Source organism: Nycticebus coucang, chromosome 17 (assembly GCF_027406575.1).
Source record: "Nycticebus coucang isolate mNycCou1 chromosome 17, mNycCou1.pri, whole genome shotgun sequence".
Taxonomy (NCBI): domain Eukaryota; kingdom Metazoa; phylum Chordata; class Mammalia; order Primates; family Lorisidae; genus Nycticebus; species Nycticebus coucang.
Genome location: NC_069796.1, coordinates 50,797,593 through 50,815,981, shown reverse-complemented (window position 1 = coordinate 50,815,981; position 18,389 = coordinate 50,797,593). Strand labels below are relative to the sequence as shown.

General features: G+C 40.7%; 1 protein-coding gene across 3 annotated transcripts in view; it reads left to right on the top strand.

The window, feature by feature from the left end:
• The first annotated feature begins 5,258 nt into the window (after positions 1–5,258).
• Positions 5,259–18,389, top strand: part of DCTN4 (dynactin subunit 4) — a 39,153-nt gene continuing 26,022 nt past the window's right edge. The window contains exons 1-4 of one of the 3 annotated variants that reach the window (XM_053567165.1): positions 5,259–5,680; positions 9,332–9,402; positions 11,687–11,865; positions 16,494–16,537. In XM_053567165.1, coding sequence (XP_053423140.1) covers positions 5,546–5,680; positions 9,332–9,402; positions 11,687–11,865; positions 16,494–16,537 — 429 coding nt within the window. In that variant the 5' untranslated portion in view covers positions 5,259–5,545. Of the gene's footprint in view, positions 5,681–5,893; positions 6,249–9,331; positions 9,403–11,686; positions 11,866–16,493; positions 16,538–18,389 lie in introns of those variants that run through there. The other 2 variants (XM_053567166.1, XM_053567167.1) reach the window with 2 other exon arrangements.

The following is an 18,389-nucleotide window of genomic DNA, read 5'->3' as shown; positions in this document are numbered from 1 at the left end:
TCTTGCATCAGTTTCTCCCTTTGCTCCTAGTTGCCCATGCCAGTGCCTGCACCTCACCACTGCCAAGGGCCCATGCTGGTCATCGCCTGCACTTTGAGGATTCTGTGGCGACACCAAAGTACAGAATCTCAGTCTGCCCAAGTTGAGACAGTCACACTCTATGGGAGGAAAGAAGGACACTGGGAGCTGGGTGCAGTCATGGAATAGAGGTAAACTGACCACTCTCTCTCCTCTCACACTTTTCCCCATCCTCTCCCCACTAGTCCTTTGTGCTTGGGCTCCTGATCTCCAATTGGGCACAAAGTGTGCCCATCACAATGCAGTTGGCAATCTAGAGGAATGGGACCAAGTTTTCTCTCTTGTTATATAGATACATAATATCCTTGATTTGCCTTTGCCTGCAAAGCCAAAAATATTTACTATCTGACCATTACAGAAAATGTTTGCCAACACATTTGCTATATAATCATTTGTTAGGGGGTAGGGTATGAAGTTAGATGACTCAGGTTTGAATCCTAAGGCTTCTTATTGGTAAGATCTTGGGCAAATAATCTAAACTCTCTTGAGCCAGTTTCCTCACCTTAAAATTGGGTTCATAATTAGAGTACCTGCCTCATAGGGTAGTTATATGCACAACAGGTAACTTACAAATAATAACCATCAGGGAATGTTAGCAAATGTAGCAATATGTACAGGTAATAAATATTTCTAGGGCCAGGTACAGTGACTCATGCATGTAATCCCAGCACTCTGGGAGGCCAAGGCGGGTGGATCACTTGAGCTCATGAATTCAAGAGCAAGAGACCCCGTCTCTAAAAAAAAAAATTGCTGAGTGTTGTGGCGGGTGCCTGTAGTCCCAGTTACTTGAGAGGCTGAGGCAAAAGGATCACTTGAGTCCAAGAGTTTGAGGTTGCTGTAAGCTACGAAGCCATAGCACTCTACTGGGGGCAAGAAAGTGAGACTCTGTCTCAAAAAAAAAATTCCCAGATGTAAAAGTCATCAAAGTTTTCACATACCTTCTCTGTGCCAGCCCTTTGCCATGTCTTCACAGAATACATGGTCCAAAAGGAAGACAGATTTGTTTTTAAAATGAAGGCAATGTAGTATGTAAGTTGCTCTAACAGGGTACAGTTGTGGGACAACAGCAAGAATGGTCAACTCCCCTTTGTAGGGTCAGACAAGGTTTCACAGAGGAAAATTCCTACAAGCTGGAAAACTGATAAACAGGTTATTCCTGGCTGAGGAACTGTATGGACAGGGCCCTAAAGGCATAAAGGACACTACATATTCTCATTAATGCACTGGCAAGAGCTAGAGGCAGTGAGTGCAGTCGGAAGTGTCTGGAAGATGAGGCTAAAGAAGCAGGCAGGTTGCAGATCCTGGAGGGTCTTACATGCTAATCCAAGAACTCGGAGGTTTGTCCTGTAGTTAATGGAGACCCACTAAGTGAAGCTAAACAACAACAAAAAAGGCTAAAGAACAAAATACAGTTTTTAGAAAGACCTCACTGACTCAAAGTAGAGAAGAAATTGGGTAAGTCCAGGAGAAAAATTGTTATGTTCTGTATTAAGGCAGTGGCCAAGAGCATGAAGAAAGGCACAACTTAGAGCTGCTCCAGAGGTAGAATTAAAGGAAGGAGCCTCGGGAAGCTCCCAGGTGTGTGGCCAGGACAGCTAGGTGCGGGTAAGGGTAGTTACAATAGGACCACAAGGTATATGGGAGAAGATGAGAAGTTTTGTAAACAAACAAACAAACAAAAAAAAACACCCAATTCCAAGTCCAGTGAATGAAAGCAGGCCCACAGCCCTTTGCCTCCTTTACACTTGGGAAAGGAGCTTTAGCCAGGCCAACACCACATTTCCTGGGCAGGGCCTAAGTGGGGCCAAGAAGGGTACTGATGAAACAGCTGCCTGTTTTTCCTCCCTCTATGTTCACTTACTCTGACTTTTAGATGAGTCTGCAGATAGAGTCAGTGCAGGAAAACCTATGATTAATGCAGATTTCAAGCAGGAAACCAAAAGCGGGGAAGGCAGCCCTGGCAGGCAGCCAGTGTTGGTCACAGCAGGTTTCCAGGGTTCATGAGCTATAGAGGACCCTAAGGTTTCGTGTCAGGAGACCAAATTCAGCTCCCACACAAGACCTCATTTGACTAACATCTGACTAACTTACAGGATTTTAAGTTGTTACTGTGAATTTACTCTAAAGGACTTTTTTTTTTTTTTTTAAAGAGACAGGGTCTTGCTCTGTCACCCAAGCTGGAGGGTAATGGTATGATCACAGCTCACTGCAACCTCGAAGTCCTGAACTCAAGCGATTCTCTTGCCTCAGCTAGGGCTGGGTTCGAACCCGCCAGCTCTGGTGTACGAGGCTGGCGCCCCAGCTGCTGAGCTACAGGTGTCAAGCCAAAATATGGTTACCCTTTATCTGGCAGTTCAGCTTTGGGTCTCTGTTTTAGCCTAAGCACTCCCTTTGAAAGCAGAGCTGAACATGAGAGCTTGCAGGCAGGGAGCCAACAGTAAGTGATCTCAGTGAAGTAGAGTGAGCTTAAGACTAGGAAGAGTGAAAAAGAAATGCAAGGATACATTATGAAGTTGGTCATTGTGTGCTACTAGGCCTCCAACCTGCTAGAACGTGCTAAGGAACCACAGAGAACTTCGGAGAGAAAGGGGGATATTTATTCACAGGCTTCGACTCTACATTGGTCAAAGGTTACCTCACAGAATGTTAATTCTTTCACACTTCCAGGTTTGCCAAAGGGATTCCCAGAGGTAATCAAGAATGTATTCATGTATTAATTACATAATTAATAATAAAAAGATCATGGGAGGGCCTGGACCTGGGATTAGAGTTGGTAGTAGAGCACAGATCTTCTAAGTCAAGTCTAATTTTCAGAGTCTGGCAAACGGGGGTCTGTGGAACTGGAACTGTGGAGAATAGAATCCAGGCCCTTTGGAGGTGGAGAGAAGGGCCTGGCAAGAGATAGACTGATGCTTTCAGTTTTCTCCCAAGGTAGACTTTCCATATTTCACAGCACCACAGGAACAGAATGTCTCATATCCTGCTAGATGGTGCTACCAAATGGTCAAAAGGCAGCAGAGACAAGGTCCACTATGCCCAGTCCCAAGACCAAAGACAGAAAATTAAATAAGTGATTATCAAAAAGCAATACTTCGGCTTGGCGCTTGTAGCTCAAGCGGTTAAGGCGCCAGCCACATACACCAGAGCTGGTGGGTTCGAATTCAGCCCGGGCCTGCCAAACAACAATGACAACTGCAACCAAAAAAATAGCTGGGTGTTGTGGCGGGTGCCTGTAGTCCCAGTTACTTGGGAGGCTGAGGCAAAAGAATGGCTTAAGCCCAGGAGTTGGAGGTTGCTGTAGCAGTGATGCCACAGCATTCTACCCAGGGCGACAGCTTGAGGCTCTTGTCTCCAAAAAAAAAAAAAGCAATACTTCTCTAATTTAGTGAACATGAGATTCACCTGGGAGCTTACTAAAAATTTAGATTCCTAAATTTCCCCCCCATCTCTCCAAAATACCAATTTAGGTCTTGGAAAGGGCCTAGAATCTACACTTACAAATCCCTCCTATAATTCTTGCTTGCGTAGGTGATCCAGGACCACGCTTTAGAAATATTGCCCCAAGGCTTAGATTCTGAGCCAAGCAAAGCATAAAGTGTCTCATTTATTCCTGGTTCCCTCCCCAGAACCTGGCAAATAACAGAGACCAGGTAATTGTCCACTAAAATTTCCCAGTCCTCCAAAAAGTTTCACCTGGAGTTAGCTTAAGTCTGTGGCATCTCTGCACCTACAAGTTCTGGGACTTTATTTTACCAGGGGAGATTAGCTCAGAAAAAGGGATTCAAACTAGTAGAGACCAGCTAATAAACCAAAAAGTAAATGATTCATTAACACGAATAACTACAAATCAGTTGGCTAGCAATATATTTTCTTCTAAAAGAAGCAGCCACTTTTAGAAACTAAATTAGGACTAGGTTGTTGCTAGGTGAACAAAAGGTCAGAGTAAATGCAGTTTAATGGCTTTCAGGCTTAAATTGTTAAAGTGCAACACAAGTTGTGAGATAATTAGTATATATGTACATGAAAGCACTGACGTAAATTGAAAAGCTGCATATATATAAGGTATTATAAACATCGTATTAGAAAATATACCGTAAGCAGTATATATAGAAGTAACACACACAAGCTCTGGAGTCAGACAGGACAGAGTTCTACCTCTGTGAAACCTTAGACAAGTCCTGCACTGCCCTGGGTCTCAGTTTCCTGCTCTGTAAAATAGAAATAAATATAGTGTTGTACCCATGGCAAGTGGAATTATAGAGAAAACGTTAGTTAGCACATTGAGTTTAAACAAGGTATGGGGTTTTTTATTGGCTAGTCCACCAAGAAAAGATTCACACCTAAAAAAATTCTTGGCACCCACATGACAAAAGAAGGGAGTTTTTGTATCTTTTTTTAATTGAGGGGTAGGTAGGTGGAATTTTTGTAGGATTAGATTTACAGGGTTGGGGGTTGGTTAGTTACCAGGGGAACTGAGGGTTTTACAAGGGTCTGCTGTAACTCTGGGCTAATCTCTTGTCTCTGCAGGATATGTTACTAGTATATGCCTTTTAAGGTTGAGGGGAGGATTAAATGAGACAACGCATATAAATTTTTGACAGGGTCCTGCACTTAATAAGTGCTCTATAAATGTTTGCTTAATAGTATTCAGCTCTCCTTCCTTTCAAGCACCAATTCTTATGTCAGCTAGATAATAATACATTAGTACAATGAGAAATACAAAGACCTGGTAAGACCCAACATGGGCCCCAGTCTCTGCTAGGCAGTTTTAGGCATTGTACATATCTAAGCCTTAGTTGAGGTATTAGAAAAATGTAGACACCTACCAACATCGTTCATTCAGTGATTTCATTCCTTCACTCATCTATACTTACTGAACACCCACAATATAGACTTAGTTGTAATACAAAGCATGTACTCCAAACCTGGAAACGACTGAGACAGAGCCTCTGCGTGGAGGAGCTCATAAGAAGTCCCAAATGAGAAAATGTATGCGAAAGTTTCCTACAGGTCATTGTCAAGCCTCAATAGAAAGGGCTGCTGTGACTAATTCTCAGCTTTACAGTTTCTGTGAAACTCGGTTCCTTTGGTACCTTCCACCTGCTCCTCGATGTCCTCTTGGACGGTGGGAGGGGCGTTCTAAATAAAACAAAAGAGCAGCCTCCCTTTCTGGAAGAAACGGAAAACAGTGAGCTTGATCTATGAGTCCAGACTTAAAGAAAGGACCCGAGCTGGGTCTCGGAAGCAGATGCTCACGAAAGTTCTGGGAAAAAAGCCGAGGGTGGAGAAGAAACCTGGACTAAAAACTGCGCAGGCGCACTTTGAATTTCGGCCGGCGCGACGCCACACCAGGCCGGAAATCTGACGCCAAGTTTACGTAGAAAGACGCAGGGAAGGCCGCGAGGAAGACGCCGGCTCTCGGGTCACGGGACGCGGCGGGAGTGTCGTTGGCTCCTCCCTCTCCAAGATGGCGTCTTTGCTGCAGTCGGAGAGGGTTCTCTACCTGGTCCAGGGAGAAAAAAAGGTTCGGGCCCCGCTCTCCCAGCTCTACTTCTGCCGCTATTGTAGCGAGCTGCGGTCGCTGGAATGTGTGTCTCACGAGGTAACGGAATTGTCCCGTGGGGGGAGGCGCGGCGTTCATCCCAGTCACCGCGGCCGGCCCGGAAGTTCCACCGGTTGGAGGCGGGTTTGGGTTATTGTCCTACCTTGCTGATTGGCTCTGTCTTTTGTCTTTCAGTTTTTCCTGCGATTTAATTTGCTTGTAATTTGTCACTTGGCGAGTAGAGGCGGTCTTGGGTGGGGCTGAGTGGATCTTCTGGTTCTAGAGCGGCCTCCGATTGGATAAACTTGATTTAGGGACCCTGGCTGCCTCTGTAGGGTTTGGCAATTGGGTAGACTGGTTTGGGGGTGCTTATTATGTTCAGGCCACTTGAATGGCAAGAAACCGTCTTTCCAAGATGGATGGCGGGTGTGGAGAAGAGGCGCAGACATTCTCATTCATGACCCTTTCTATTCCGAAGTTCTGCCCGTCTTTGGCCAAAACTGGGTGCCCATGAGACTGTCTTTCCCTGTTTCCTGGCTCAGGCCAAGGCCTGCTGCAGGGAAGAGGTTGGGATGTGGTGAGTTGACTGAAAAGCGCTTAAAGCAAAGTCTCACTTAAGAAGCTTCAGGTTTGTATTCATGGCGTCTGGATACGGTACTGTCCTTCACTGGCACAAGTGAGCGTCAGAATTAGAATTTCTCCAAAAGTAGAAGAACCCGGCCACTAGAAAGTCCCCAAATAACAAAACCGTGAAACTTTTGCGATAGTAGGCACATCTTTCTCATTCAGTAAGCTTTGGGCATTAAAAGGCATATTAACACATAAACCCTGTTGTTTAATAACTCAGTCTAAGAAAAATTTGATAGTAATATAATTGCTGTTTATTCAGTTCTTGCTATATGCTACATGCTTTATATTATCTCTCTATACCAATGAAGTGGATACCTTCAAAAAACCTTTTTTTAGGCTGCCTGTGTTGGCTCAACACCTGTAATCCTAGTACTTTTGGAGGCTCAGGTAGGAGGATCCCTTGAGGACAGGAGTTGGAGACCAGCTTGAGCAACGTAGCAAGACCCCCTTCTCTACAAAAAATTAAAAAATTAGCTAAGCCTGATGGCATGAGCCTGTAACCCTAGCTAGGCTGAAGGCTGAGACAGGAAGATTGCTTGAGCCCAGGCCTTGGGTGTTGCAGTGAGCTCTAATGACACCACTACACTCTAGCCCTGGCAATAGAGTGATACCGTGCCTCAAAATAAAAAATAATATAAAGGGGCTGGGCCCGATGGCTCATATCTGTAATCCTAGCACTCTGGAAGGCCCAGGTAGGAGGGCCTCTTTTTTTTTTTTTTTTTTTAAGTAGAGACAGAGTCTCACTTTATGCCCCTCAGTAGAGTGCTGTGGCCTCACACAGCTCACAGCAACCTCCAACTCCTGGGCTTAAGCGATTCTCTTGCCTCAGCCTCCGGAGTAGCTGGGACTACAGGTGCCCACCACATCGCCCGGCTATTTTTTTTTTTTGGTTGCAGTTTGGCCGGGGCTGGGTTTCAACCCACCACCCTCGGTATATGGGGCCGGCGCCTTACTGACTGAGCCACAGGCGCCGCCCGCAGGAGGACTTCTTGAGGACAGGAGTTCAAGACAAGCTTGAGCAAGAGCAAGATCCCGTCTCTAAAATTAGCCAGGCGTTGTGTCAGGCACATACAGTCTCAGCTACTTGGGAAGCTGAGGCAAGAGGATTGCTTCAGCCCAAGAGTTTGAGGTTGCTGTGAGCTATGATGCCATGGCATTCTACTGAGGGCAATAAATTGAAACTGTCTCAATAATAATATAAAATTAAAAAATTGTTTTACAGTTAAAGAAATAGAGTTTGCCTTACGCTACACAGCCAATAATTTGGGGGTGGAACAGAGGACCAGAATTTGGACCTAAACAGCCTGACTCAGAATTTTACTAAAGATCCCCGAACTGGTAAAATGCATGTAAAAACACATCTTGTACTGTAACCCATTTTACAATTATTATTTATCAATTATTATTGATAATAATTGTTGGAGATAATTTTCATGATACTAAAAAAATAGTCAAAGAAAGCAATTAAATAGAAGAAAAGTCAAATATATATTAAAAATTTGGTCCTGAGTTTTCTTGTAGTCTCTGTTAGCTCTTTATTTATGTGATCTCCTTGGTGGGTACTTTTTCTTTTAGATCTGTGGTTCTCAACCTTCCTAACGCCACAGCCCTTTAATATAGTTCCTGTGGGTCGCAACCCACAGGCTGAGAACCGCTGTTTTAGATGCTTCTCTGTTCCAGCACCACCCCCAGAACTTACTGGATCATATTCTTCTGTAGTGGACATAGGGTACTCAGTCTCCATGACCTCTATAAGCATTTCTTCAGTTGGGACATCTGGTCTATGACATCCTCTTTTTTACAGTCTAATATGTACCTTTCATGTTGAGGCCATTAAAATTTGGGAAAGGGTGAGGCTAGTGAGGGCTGGGACAGGTTAGAAAGTTATGATGGAGAACCTGGTCTGGAGCTGCATGTTAAAGGACAAGCAGAATTGAAAAGGAGGCAAAAAGGAATGAATTGTGTTTTGCCTTTTATGATGAGGCAGTGAAAATATTAGTTAGCAATACTGTATTTTATGTTCCTGAAAATTATTTGAGCAGCAACCTGATAAATTTTTCAAATTGGTTTATTTATAGCAGACGATTAAGAAGTCAGTTTCTGTTATATGTTCAAGTGAATGTCTTTCCATCTGCAGGTGACTACTGTCCTATATTTGTCAAATAGGATATACCTACATTAAAGAAAACATAGTATTCAGACTTAAAAAAAATACATTGAAGTTAATGTTTTGACTGTATTTTTTTAGTTAAATACAAGACTACCCTGTTAGCTTATCATTTAAAAATCTCTAATTGGGCGGTGCCTATATTTCAGTAGGGTGCCAGCCACATACACCGAGGCTGGTGGGTTTGAACCCGGCCTGGGCCACCTAAAACAATGACAACTACAAGAGAAAAAAAAAATAGCCAGACGTTGTGGTGGGTGCCTGTAATCCCAGCTACTTGGGAGGCTGAGGCAAGAGAATCGTTTGAGCCCAAGAGTTTGAGGTTGCTGTGAGCTGTGACACCAGGGCACTGTACCCAGGGCAACAGCTTGAGACTCTTGTCTTAAGAAAAAAAAAAAAAAAAAATCTCTGATGTGTTGGGTATAACTGGGTATGTAAATATTAATTTATGCTTTTCTTTAGTGAACGTGTATTACCTTGTCAATGAGAAAGCTTTTTAATCTTCCTTAACAATTAAAGTATAGTCAAGTTATTACAGTCAAATGAAGATAAACTAGATAGAAGGGTATTTGAGCACAGCTTTATAAATTTTATTTTATTAATCTATTCATTAGAATTCCTCAATTGGAAACTTTATGACGTAGATAACTTTTAACATATTTAACACATAAAACCCTGATGAAATGGAATAGGAAAGATCAGAAAGAAAAAATAGGGTTTTAGAAAATCTGCTAGAAAAAGAAAAATGAAGACTAAACCCTAACCTGGAAACACTCAAGATTCGTGGCCAGATCGGTGCTCTCTCACCTTCTGCTGCAGTATAACATATTTCAAAATGCATTGTTTAACAAGTCGTACATGCAAGCTAAACTGGATTTCTCTTCTGATTTTTTTGATTTCTTGTTTTTTCCTAGGTGGACTCTCATTATTGTCCCAGTTGCTTAGAAAATATGCCATCTGCTGAAGCCAAACTTAAAAAAAATAGGTAAGAGGGATTTTTTTTTTGTTTGTTTTCTTTAGCTGCTGCTGCTTTGTTTTTGAGATAGAGTCTCACTTTGTCGCCCTGGGTAGAGTGCTGTGGTGTCATAGCTCACAGTACCTTTAAACTCTTGGGCTCAAGAGATCCTCTTGCCTCAGCCTCCTAAGTAGCTGGGACTACAAGCGCCTGCCACAATGCCCAGCTAGTTTTTAGAGACTTGCTCTTGCTCACCCTGGTCTCGAACTACCTGCCTCTGCTTCCCAGAATCCTAGGATTACAGTAGTGAGCCACTATGCCCAGCCTTTCTTAGTTATTTTTTAAATAGCTGTTTAAAAAACATAAAATTAACCCTCTTGTTTTGTTTATTAGCATCACCATTGCCAAACAAATAGAATAGTTTTGTTTATTTATTTTGAGGTCCAGAGGAAGCTGGTGGCCTCCCAGGTGCCCTAAACTCTACATTTCATTCAGACTTCCTTAGTTTTTCCTTAATATCCTTTTTTTCTGTTTGGAGATTCTATTCATCATACTACATTATATTTAGTAGTCATGTCTCCTTAGGCTCCTCTTGAGTATGACAGTTTCTTAAAATTTCCTTAGTTTTTTTTTTTTTTTTTTTTATTGTTGAGGATTCATTGAGGGTACAATAAACCAGGTTAAAATTTCCTTAGTTTTGATGGTCTCCAAAGGTTTGAGGAGTACTAATAAAATATTTTGTAGATTGTCCCTCAGTTAGGAGTTGTGTGATGTTTTTCTCCTCAGACCAGGGGAATGTGTTTGGGAGAGGAGAACCACAGAGGTGAAGTGCCATCTTTTATCATATTAAGGGTAAATATTATTAATATACTTACTGATTACCTAGATTGAAGTATTTGTTTTATTCCTGTACTATAAAATTACTGCCTTTTTTGTCTTTCCTTTTTTGCACTATACTCTTTGGAAGGGGAACCACTGTCATAGCCCTCACTTAAAGAATGGGGAGGTGTGCTCCCCACTTCTTGAGGACTGTCCACATGAATTATTGGAATTATTTTACATGGAAGATCTGCCTCTGCCTCCTTTTCTTTATTTTTTTTTTTTTATTTAATCGTTTATATAGGACTATGGGATCGCGGATTAATTTATACTTTGGGTTATAATCCCATACTACTTTTCTTTTTTGTTCAAATTGTTCTAGCTTTGGCCAGTGGGAGCTCTTTAAATTGACTTCTGTATCCCTTTGTCATCTCCCCATCATTGTGGGGAGGGGGTTTCTCTTCCTTACTTTGATCCTTTTCTTACTTACCAATACAACAAGATACTATGGACTCATCTTACATATTTCTCCCTCAGTCTTAGAACTACTCATTTCTCCAAAGAGCCTTCCTTGGTTCCTTTTACTGGAGAATGGTATTAGAAACCAAGTTTGGCTGCTAGGTTTGCTTATTGCTGCTAGATGCTGTTTAGTTTTTAGCTTGGTGAAAAAGTCCTTTTGCTACCAGTCATACTGCGATACCTTGATTCATGTGAACCACTGTTAACTTGTCTTTCCTGCCCTGAGAAATAGCTCCTGATAACCAGATATTGGTTTGTATGCTTTCCACAAATTAATTTTTATCACTTAATCCTCTTAAGTATTGTTGTGAGATGGGGACTCTTACTATCTTCATTTAAGGATGATAGCCAAATGGCAAAATACCATAGGTAATGGAAGTTATAGAACAGAACTTCAAGGCAGGTATAGGACCACAGGACACTTGATATCTGGAAGAGTTAAAAGCAGCAGGACAAAGAGATTCCTAATGAGGAAACATTGGCTGAGCACTAGGAAGAGTAGCATCTAATGAGAGAATAGAAAGCTCTGAAAATGTACCACTTCTGAACCATTCCAGTTTGGTAGCGTTGTTTGCTAGCATTGTTCGGTATCTGTTTCAGCTCTCTGGCACAGCAATCAAGCAGTTATTTTCCAAATTTAACTTTTGTATCATTAACTGTTTTCTATTGCACAATTGGTCTGTTCTCTAAAGGCATAAGCTACAACATTTTTCTTTTCCTCAGAAATCTTTGTGATCTGTATAAGCATAAAATGTGTCTGGAATAGTAAACACCCCCTATTAATAATGATTCCCTCTGAGGAATAGTATTGGGTCAGGTTCTAATTCTTCAAGAGCTTTATTTCTTTTTTCTTTAGAGACGCTCCTTATATGTGTACTCTCTTGAATTCCTAATGCCTAGAAAAATGTCTGGCATATGGAAAGTGCTAGATAAATATTCTTCAAATGAATGAATGATTGTGTTTGTCATGTAACAGATGTGCCAACTGCTTTGACTGTCCTGGCTGTATGCATACCCTTTCCACCCGGGCAACAAGTATCTCCACACAGCTTCCAGATGACCCAGCCAAGACCACCATGAAGAAAGCCTATTACCTGGCTTGTGGATTTTGTCGCTGGACTTCTAGAGATGTGGGCATGGCAGACAAATCTGTTGGTGAGTGAGGCAGTCAACATGAGATTTTGTGCAACTGGCAGGGCTGCAGTTGCCCATAGATAATTATTTCTGAAACCTATTGGGAGCTAAATTTAGAATATTTTGTCATTAAATCTTCTATGGTCTCATATTCTTACCTTTATAAACCATCATGTTTCATGTGAAACTGGTTAATATTATTTAGTTTTCTTAGAGTTGGTAAAATAGCTTTTAAAGGCTCGGGACCTATAGTTCAGCAGCTAGGGCGCCAGCTACATGCACTGGAGCTGGTGGGTGTGAATCAGCCTGGGACTGCCAAACAACAATGACAGCTGTAACCAAAAAATAGCCCGGCGCTGTGGCGAGCACCTATAGTCCCAGCTACTTGGAAGGCTGAGGCAAGAGAGTCGCCTAAGCCCAAGAGTTGGAGGTTGCTGTGAGCTGTGATGCCACGGCACTCTACCAAGGGCCACATAGACTCTGTCTCAAAAAAAAAAAAGCTTTTAAATATCTGATACTGGCTCAGCGCCTGTAGCTCATGGCTAGGGCACCAGCCACATACACTGGGGGGCAGGTTTGAACCCTGCCTGGGCCTGCAACAATAATAACTGCCTCTGCCTCCTCTTTGTGGAGGAGGGGGATATTGTGGCAGGCACCTGTAGCCCCAGCTACTTGGGAGGCTGAGGCAAGAGAATTGCTTAAGCCCAAGAGTTGGAGGTTGCTGTGAGCTGTGATGCCACGGCACTCTACTGAGTGTGACATACTGAGACTCTGTCTCCAAAAATAAATAAATAAAAATAAATATTCGATACTTTTCTTAAAATTAAAATTAGAATGCACTTTCATAAACAACAAACATTCCTGATGTCAAAGCACCATGGGCAGAATTAAAAGATAAAAGTAGCAAACGAAGAAAAATAATCAAGTATGACATACTAAAGATAAATTGTCAAAAATGAAGAACCCTTACAAATTAATTAAAAAAGAGACTCAGAAAAACAAAGGATATGAATAGCAGCTCTCATAGTAGAAATTAGAATGATCAATAAATATGCAGAAATAATGTACTCAACTTCACTAATCATTGAAATACAAAATAAAACTTTGTCTCTTTTGCAAAATTTTTTAAATCTGAGATAGACATATGAGGTGTTGGCTAGAACATGGGAAAATACAGCTCTTTTATACCCTATCATTTTGGAGAGCAATTTGACAGTATCTATTAAAGTTTTAAATTGCAGTTGCCTTTTTTTGTTGTTGTTGAGACAGAGTCCAACCTTATGGCCTGAGCAGAGTATAGTGGTGTCATAACTCACTACAACCTCAAGACTCAGGCTATGGGCATCCTGCTGCCTTAGCCTCCAAAGCCACTGGAATTGCTCAGCATGGCACCCGACTGGGTTTTTCATTTTTTTAATGAGTTAGGGTCTCAGGGTCTCATTCTCGCTTAGACAAGTCTCAAACTCCTGAGCTCAAAACAGTCTTCCTGCTTCAGCCTCCCACAGTACTGAGATTACAGATGTGAGCCACTTTACCTGGCTAAAGTTTTAAATTGCTTTTATCTTTCTGCCCAGCGAAGATATATATTTACACACATACATATATGTTTATGCATGTAAAATGTTTATCAGCAAAATAGAAAAATTGGGGTGTGTAAGGCATTATTTATCTCTCGATCATTTGACCATTTCAGAGCAGAGATTGCACTTTTTTTTTTGTACTTTATCAGGAAACTTCCTTTTATTTTACAGATCCTATACTGCATAGTTAACATCAGAGATTAAAAACACTGTCTATGCAGTCAGTTCAAAATCTTGAGTTGTTTTTATGTTTTATATAAATAATATGAATAAATCCTCATTGTGTTTTTTTTGTTGTTGTTGTTTTGAGACAGAGTCTCACTACATCACCCTCGGTAGAGTGCTCGTGGCGTCATAGCTCACAGCAACCTCCAGCTGTTGAGCTTAAGTGATTCTCTTGCCTCAGCCTCACAAGTAATAAGGACTATAGGCACCCACCACAACGCCTGGCTATTTTGTTGTTATTTTAGTAGGCCCGGGCCAGTTTGAACCCACTAGCCCCGCTACATGTGGCTGGCGCCCTAACCACTGAGTATGGGCACCAAGCCCCCATTGAGGTTTTTTTTTTTTTTTTTGGAGACAGAGTCTCACCTTGCTGCCCTCTGTAAGAGTGCTGTGGCATCACAGCTCAGAGCAACCTCCAACTCTTGGGCTTAAGCGATTCTTGCCTCAGCCTCTTAAGTAGCTGGGACTGCCGGTGCCCACCATAACACCCGGCTATTTTTGGGTTGCAGTTGTCATTGTTGTTTAGCAGGGCCAGGCTGGGCTCGAACCCAGTAGCCTCAGTGTATGTGACTGTCATCCTACTCACTGAGCTATGGGGACCGAGCCCCCATTGTGTTTTTTTATCTGAAATTTTCTGTTTAGTTTTCTAAACTTGTAAAAATTCTTATTTTTGGATTTCCATATGGCTAAGTAATAAATGGGGAAGACCATAACAAATTCACTGTATGTCATCTGACAATAACTAACATGAAGATGGATGTTAGCTTAAACCTTTTTATAAATTCTTTGAAAATCTAGTAATAAATATTTGCAAAGTTTTTTTAGATTCAACCCTGTTTTTAAAAAAAAAAAAATCCTTGATTCTACTGATTTTGCTCTTTGGTTTAGAGTGCTTAAGCTCTTGATTGGTTTTCTAACTTTGTACATTGAGTTGATAAAACATGTACTCTTTTCAGAAACAAAAAATTAAACAAGTATATCTGATTGCCAGTAAATATTTCTATGTATATGTTTTAATGTCAATGTACCACAAGTTAGAATTTGTCAAAGAATATAAGTTAAATGTTAAAAACAATATCAGAAGAGGGACTTTGCCTAACAAATGCAATCAGTGTAACGTGGTTTCTTGTACCCTCAATGAATCCCCAAAAATAAAAATAAATAAATATATAAATAATTAAAACAAAACAAAACATCAGAGGCTGGGCTCAGTGGTTCATGCCTGTAATCCTAGCACTGGGAGGCCAAGGCAGGAGGATTGCCTGAACTCACGAGTTTGAGACCAGCTTGAGCCAGAGCAAGACCTCGTCTCAAAAAATAGCAGGCGGAAGTTGTGGCAGGTGCCTGTGGTCCCCGCTACTTGGGAGGCTGAGGCAAAAGAACCTCGTAAGCCCAAGAGTTTGAGGTTGCTGTGAGCTGTGATGCCATCGCACTGTACTGAGGGCAACAAAGTAAGACTCTGTCTCAAAAAAAAAAAAATAAATAAATAATAACATCAAAGTGTTGCATCATAGGCCTCAGTGAGTTAAAGTATGTTTTTGCATGTTTCTATTTTATCTTTTTTTTTATCAAGTAAAAGAACAAAGCCCAGAAATCCAAATAGATTTCTCAGTTTGTTACTCTGTAAATGAATATTTTATGCTGTTTGGATTATGAGTCATTGAGATTGGAGAATTTATATTTCAGAACTTAAAAATTTGTGCTAGCTTCTAGAAATCTGTGTCCTGTGAGATATCTTGACAGTGTCGATTGAATATCAGGAACTCATAAATAATTTCATTTCTTCCATGATGTCATTGGTGTCTGGGAAGCCCTGAAACCACTTTAGATAGAACAGTTTGTTTGTTTGTTCATAAGTGCTTGTCTGTAATATACAGACAAAAACTTACAATGAGATCATTGTGTCTCCCAAATTGCTATTTAGAATAAATTACCAGTTATAAAGAAGCTATTAGATAAAGCATTCAGACTTTTTAAAATATTCCAACTGAAACATTTCTTTCACTTAATTTCTTATTTTTTGGAATTGTCTTAACTAAGGCAAATTTCAAAATATGAATATTATACTAATGAATGCTATTTCAGCAGTTTCTTTAGCCTAACCCAATAGCACTAAGATTTATAACTCCTGTGTGTCTTTCTAGAGATGCTGTAGTTTTAGCTCTTACATTTAAGTCTATTGTCCATGTCAAGGTAGGTTTTGTGTATGTTGTGAGGAAAGAGTTGAAGTTTTGAGCTTTTTTTGGTATGTGGTTATCCCATTGTTACAGTACCATTTGCTGAAAGTATTCATTATAGTTTTACTTCAGCTTTCTTGAGTAATCTTTTCCTTTATCATTTGAGCAGTGTATTTCTTACGTAAGAAATTCTTCTCTAAAGCAAGGTCGTAGAAGACATAAATTGCAGTGTGTTAACAGATGAGAGCAGGATCTGTGGAGTCAGATTGCATGTCTAAGTTTGAATCCTGCCTCTAGCACTTACTATCTGTTACTGTAAGCAAGTTATTTAGTGGCCCCGAGTCTCAGTTTCCTCATCTGTAAAATGAAACTAAGAAGAGTCCTTACCTCAGAGGTTATCATGAGAATAAAAGGAAATGTAATAAAATTCATGCCTGGCATAGAGGCTGTGTATCAGAGGTATTGGTGGAGGTTATCACTAACAACATTATTATATTTAAAGAAAAAATTTTATTATGAACATTCTGGTTATATAACTTCTAGGATTTGTCTTAGAAATTCTGTGATTTATGTTAAGTATCATTTTATGGCCTACAGATGACTTGTTTTTATGAAAATAAGATTATCAAATTATAAAAGTATTGTTTAATGTTCCTTTATTTTGTAGCTAGTGGTGGTTGGCAGGAACCTGAAAATCCTCACAACCAACGGGTAAGTAAAGGGTCATCAGAGGGGATAAAAGAGTAAAAGACTGGAGATCTTCCATTTGTTGGTGAATGTGGCCTATGCTTAGTAGTCCATGATATGTATTTTGTTATCTTTTGCACACAGAAAGTGCTTCTCATTGTAAGACATTAAATCACAATGTCACTTTGTTCCATTTGACTTAAATTAATGGAGAAAAGTAGGTGTAAGAGGCCAGGCATGGTGGCTCACGCCTATGCCAAAACTCTGGGAGGCCGAGGCAGGTGGATTGCCTGAGCTGACAGGTTTGAGACTAGCCTGAGGATGAGGAAGACCCTGTCTCTAAAAAAATAGCCGGGCATTGTGGTAGGCGCCTGTAGTCCCAGCTACTTGGGAGGCTGAGGTAGGAGAATCACTTGAGCCCAAAAGTTTGAGGTTGCTGTGGGCTGTGACCACCATGGCACTCTATCCAGGGTGACAAAGTGAGACTCTGTCTCAAAAAAAAAGGAAACATAGGTGTAGTCTTAGTTTTGTATTAGAGTTATGTGTCAGCAAGAGGAAACAAGATAGGTGTTTGCTTTTTCTTCACACACCTATCAATGAGTTATGGGTTCTATTCTCAAATACTATTGGAAATATAACATGTAGACATTTTTATCCCTGGACACACCATTAATTTGGAAGATGTCTTTGGACACAGTAGTGGTTGCTTAGAGGATCATGACTTGAGCATCCTTTAGCAGTTCATAGTGAATTGATCTCTGATGTTTGCATTATAGTGGATATTTTTACCCCTTGAACTAGAATTTGAGAAAGATTATAAGCTGCTACAGAAATATAGTATGTACTGTCAGTTAAAGTACAGATTAAAAAGTAATTTTTAGTTATTCGTCTGTAAGATCAGCAAAACTTATAAATACTGAAAATATCCTGAGTGAGAGCAATATAACTTGATACAGATTTCTTGAGCTATCTATTTCCCAGACTCATCTACAGAAATATTTGCATTTATTCACAAAAAATATATACAGTCATCCCTTGTTATCCACAGAGGATTGGTTTCTGGACCGAACCACTTGAGGGTACCAAAATCTGAGAGGGTGCTTAAGTTCCTATATAAAATGGCAGCAAAGTATTTGCATATGACCTACATCCTCACATATAATTTTTTTTTTAATTTAAGAATACTATGGGACCAGGATGCAATGGTTAATGCCTATAATCCTAGCACTCTGGTAGACAGAGGCAGGTTCATTGCTTGAGCTCAGCAATGAGTTTGAGACCAGCCTGAGCGAGAATGAGACCCTATCTCTACTAAAAATAGAAAAATTAGCCATGTGTGGTGGCACATGCTACCCTGTTTCCCTGAAAATAAGACCTACTTACAGGAAAGATAAGACATCCCCTGAAAATAAGACCTAGTGCATCTTTGGGAGCACGCCTTAAAATAAGACACTATCTTATTTTCGGGGAAACAGGGTAGTAGTCCCAGCTACTCTGGAGGCTGAGGCAGGAAGATTACTTGAAGATTACCAGGAGTTTGAGGTTGCTGTGAGCTATAATATCACAGCACTCTACCCAGGGCGACAGAGTAAGACTGTGTCTAAAAAAATAATAATAGTAAAATATATATATATATACACACACACACATACACACACTGTGGGTATATAAACATTTTGGTTACATGGTTTGCTTTTGTTCAGTTTAACTCAAAATGTTGTGTGCTTATCATTAACATAGCATGCGTTATAGCCATTAGTTGTGAATTTACTCCTCGCCTTCCACCCCCTCCCACCTGCTTGGTTTCTGTTGAGTTTTACTACCATGTGTGCACACAAGTGTTGATTGATTAGTTCCAGTTTAATAGTGAGTACGT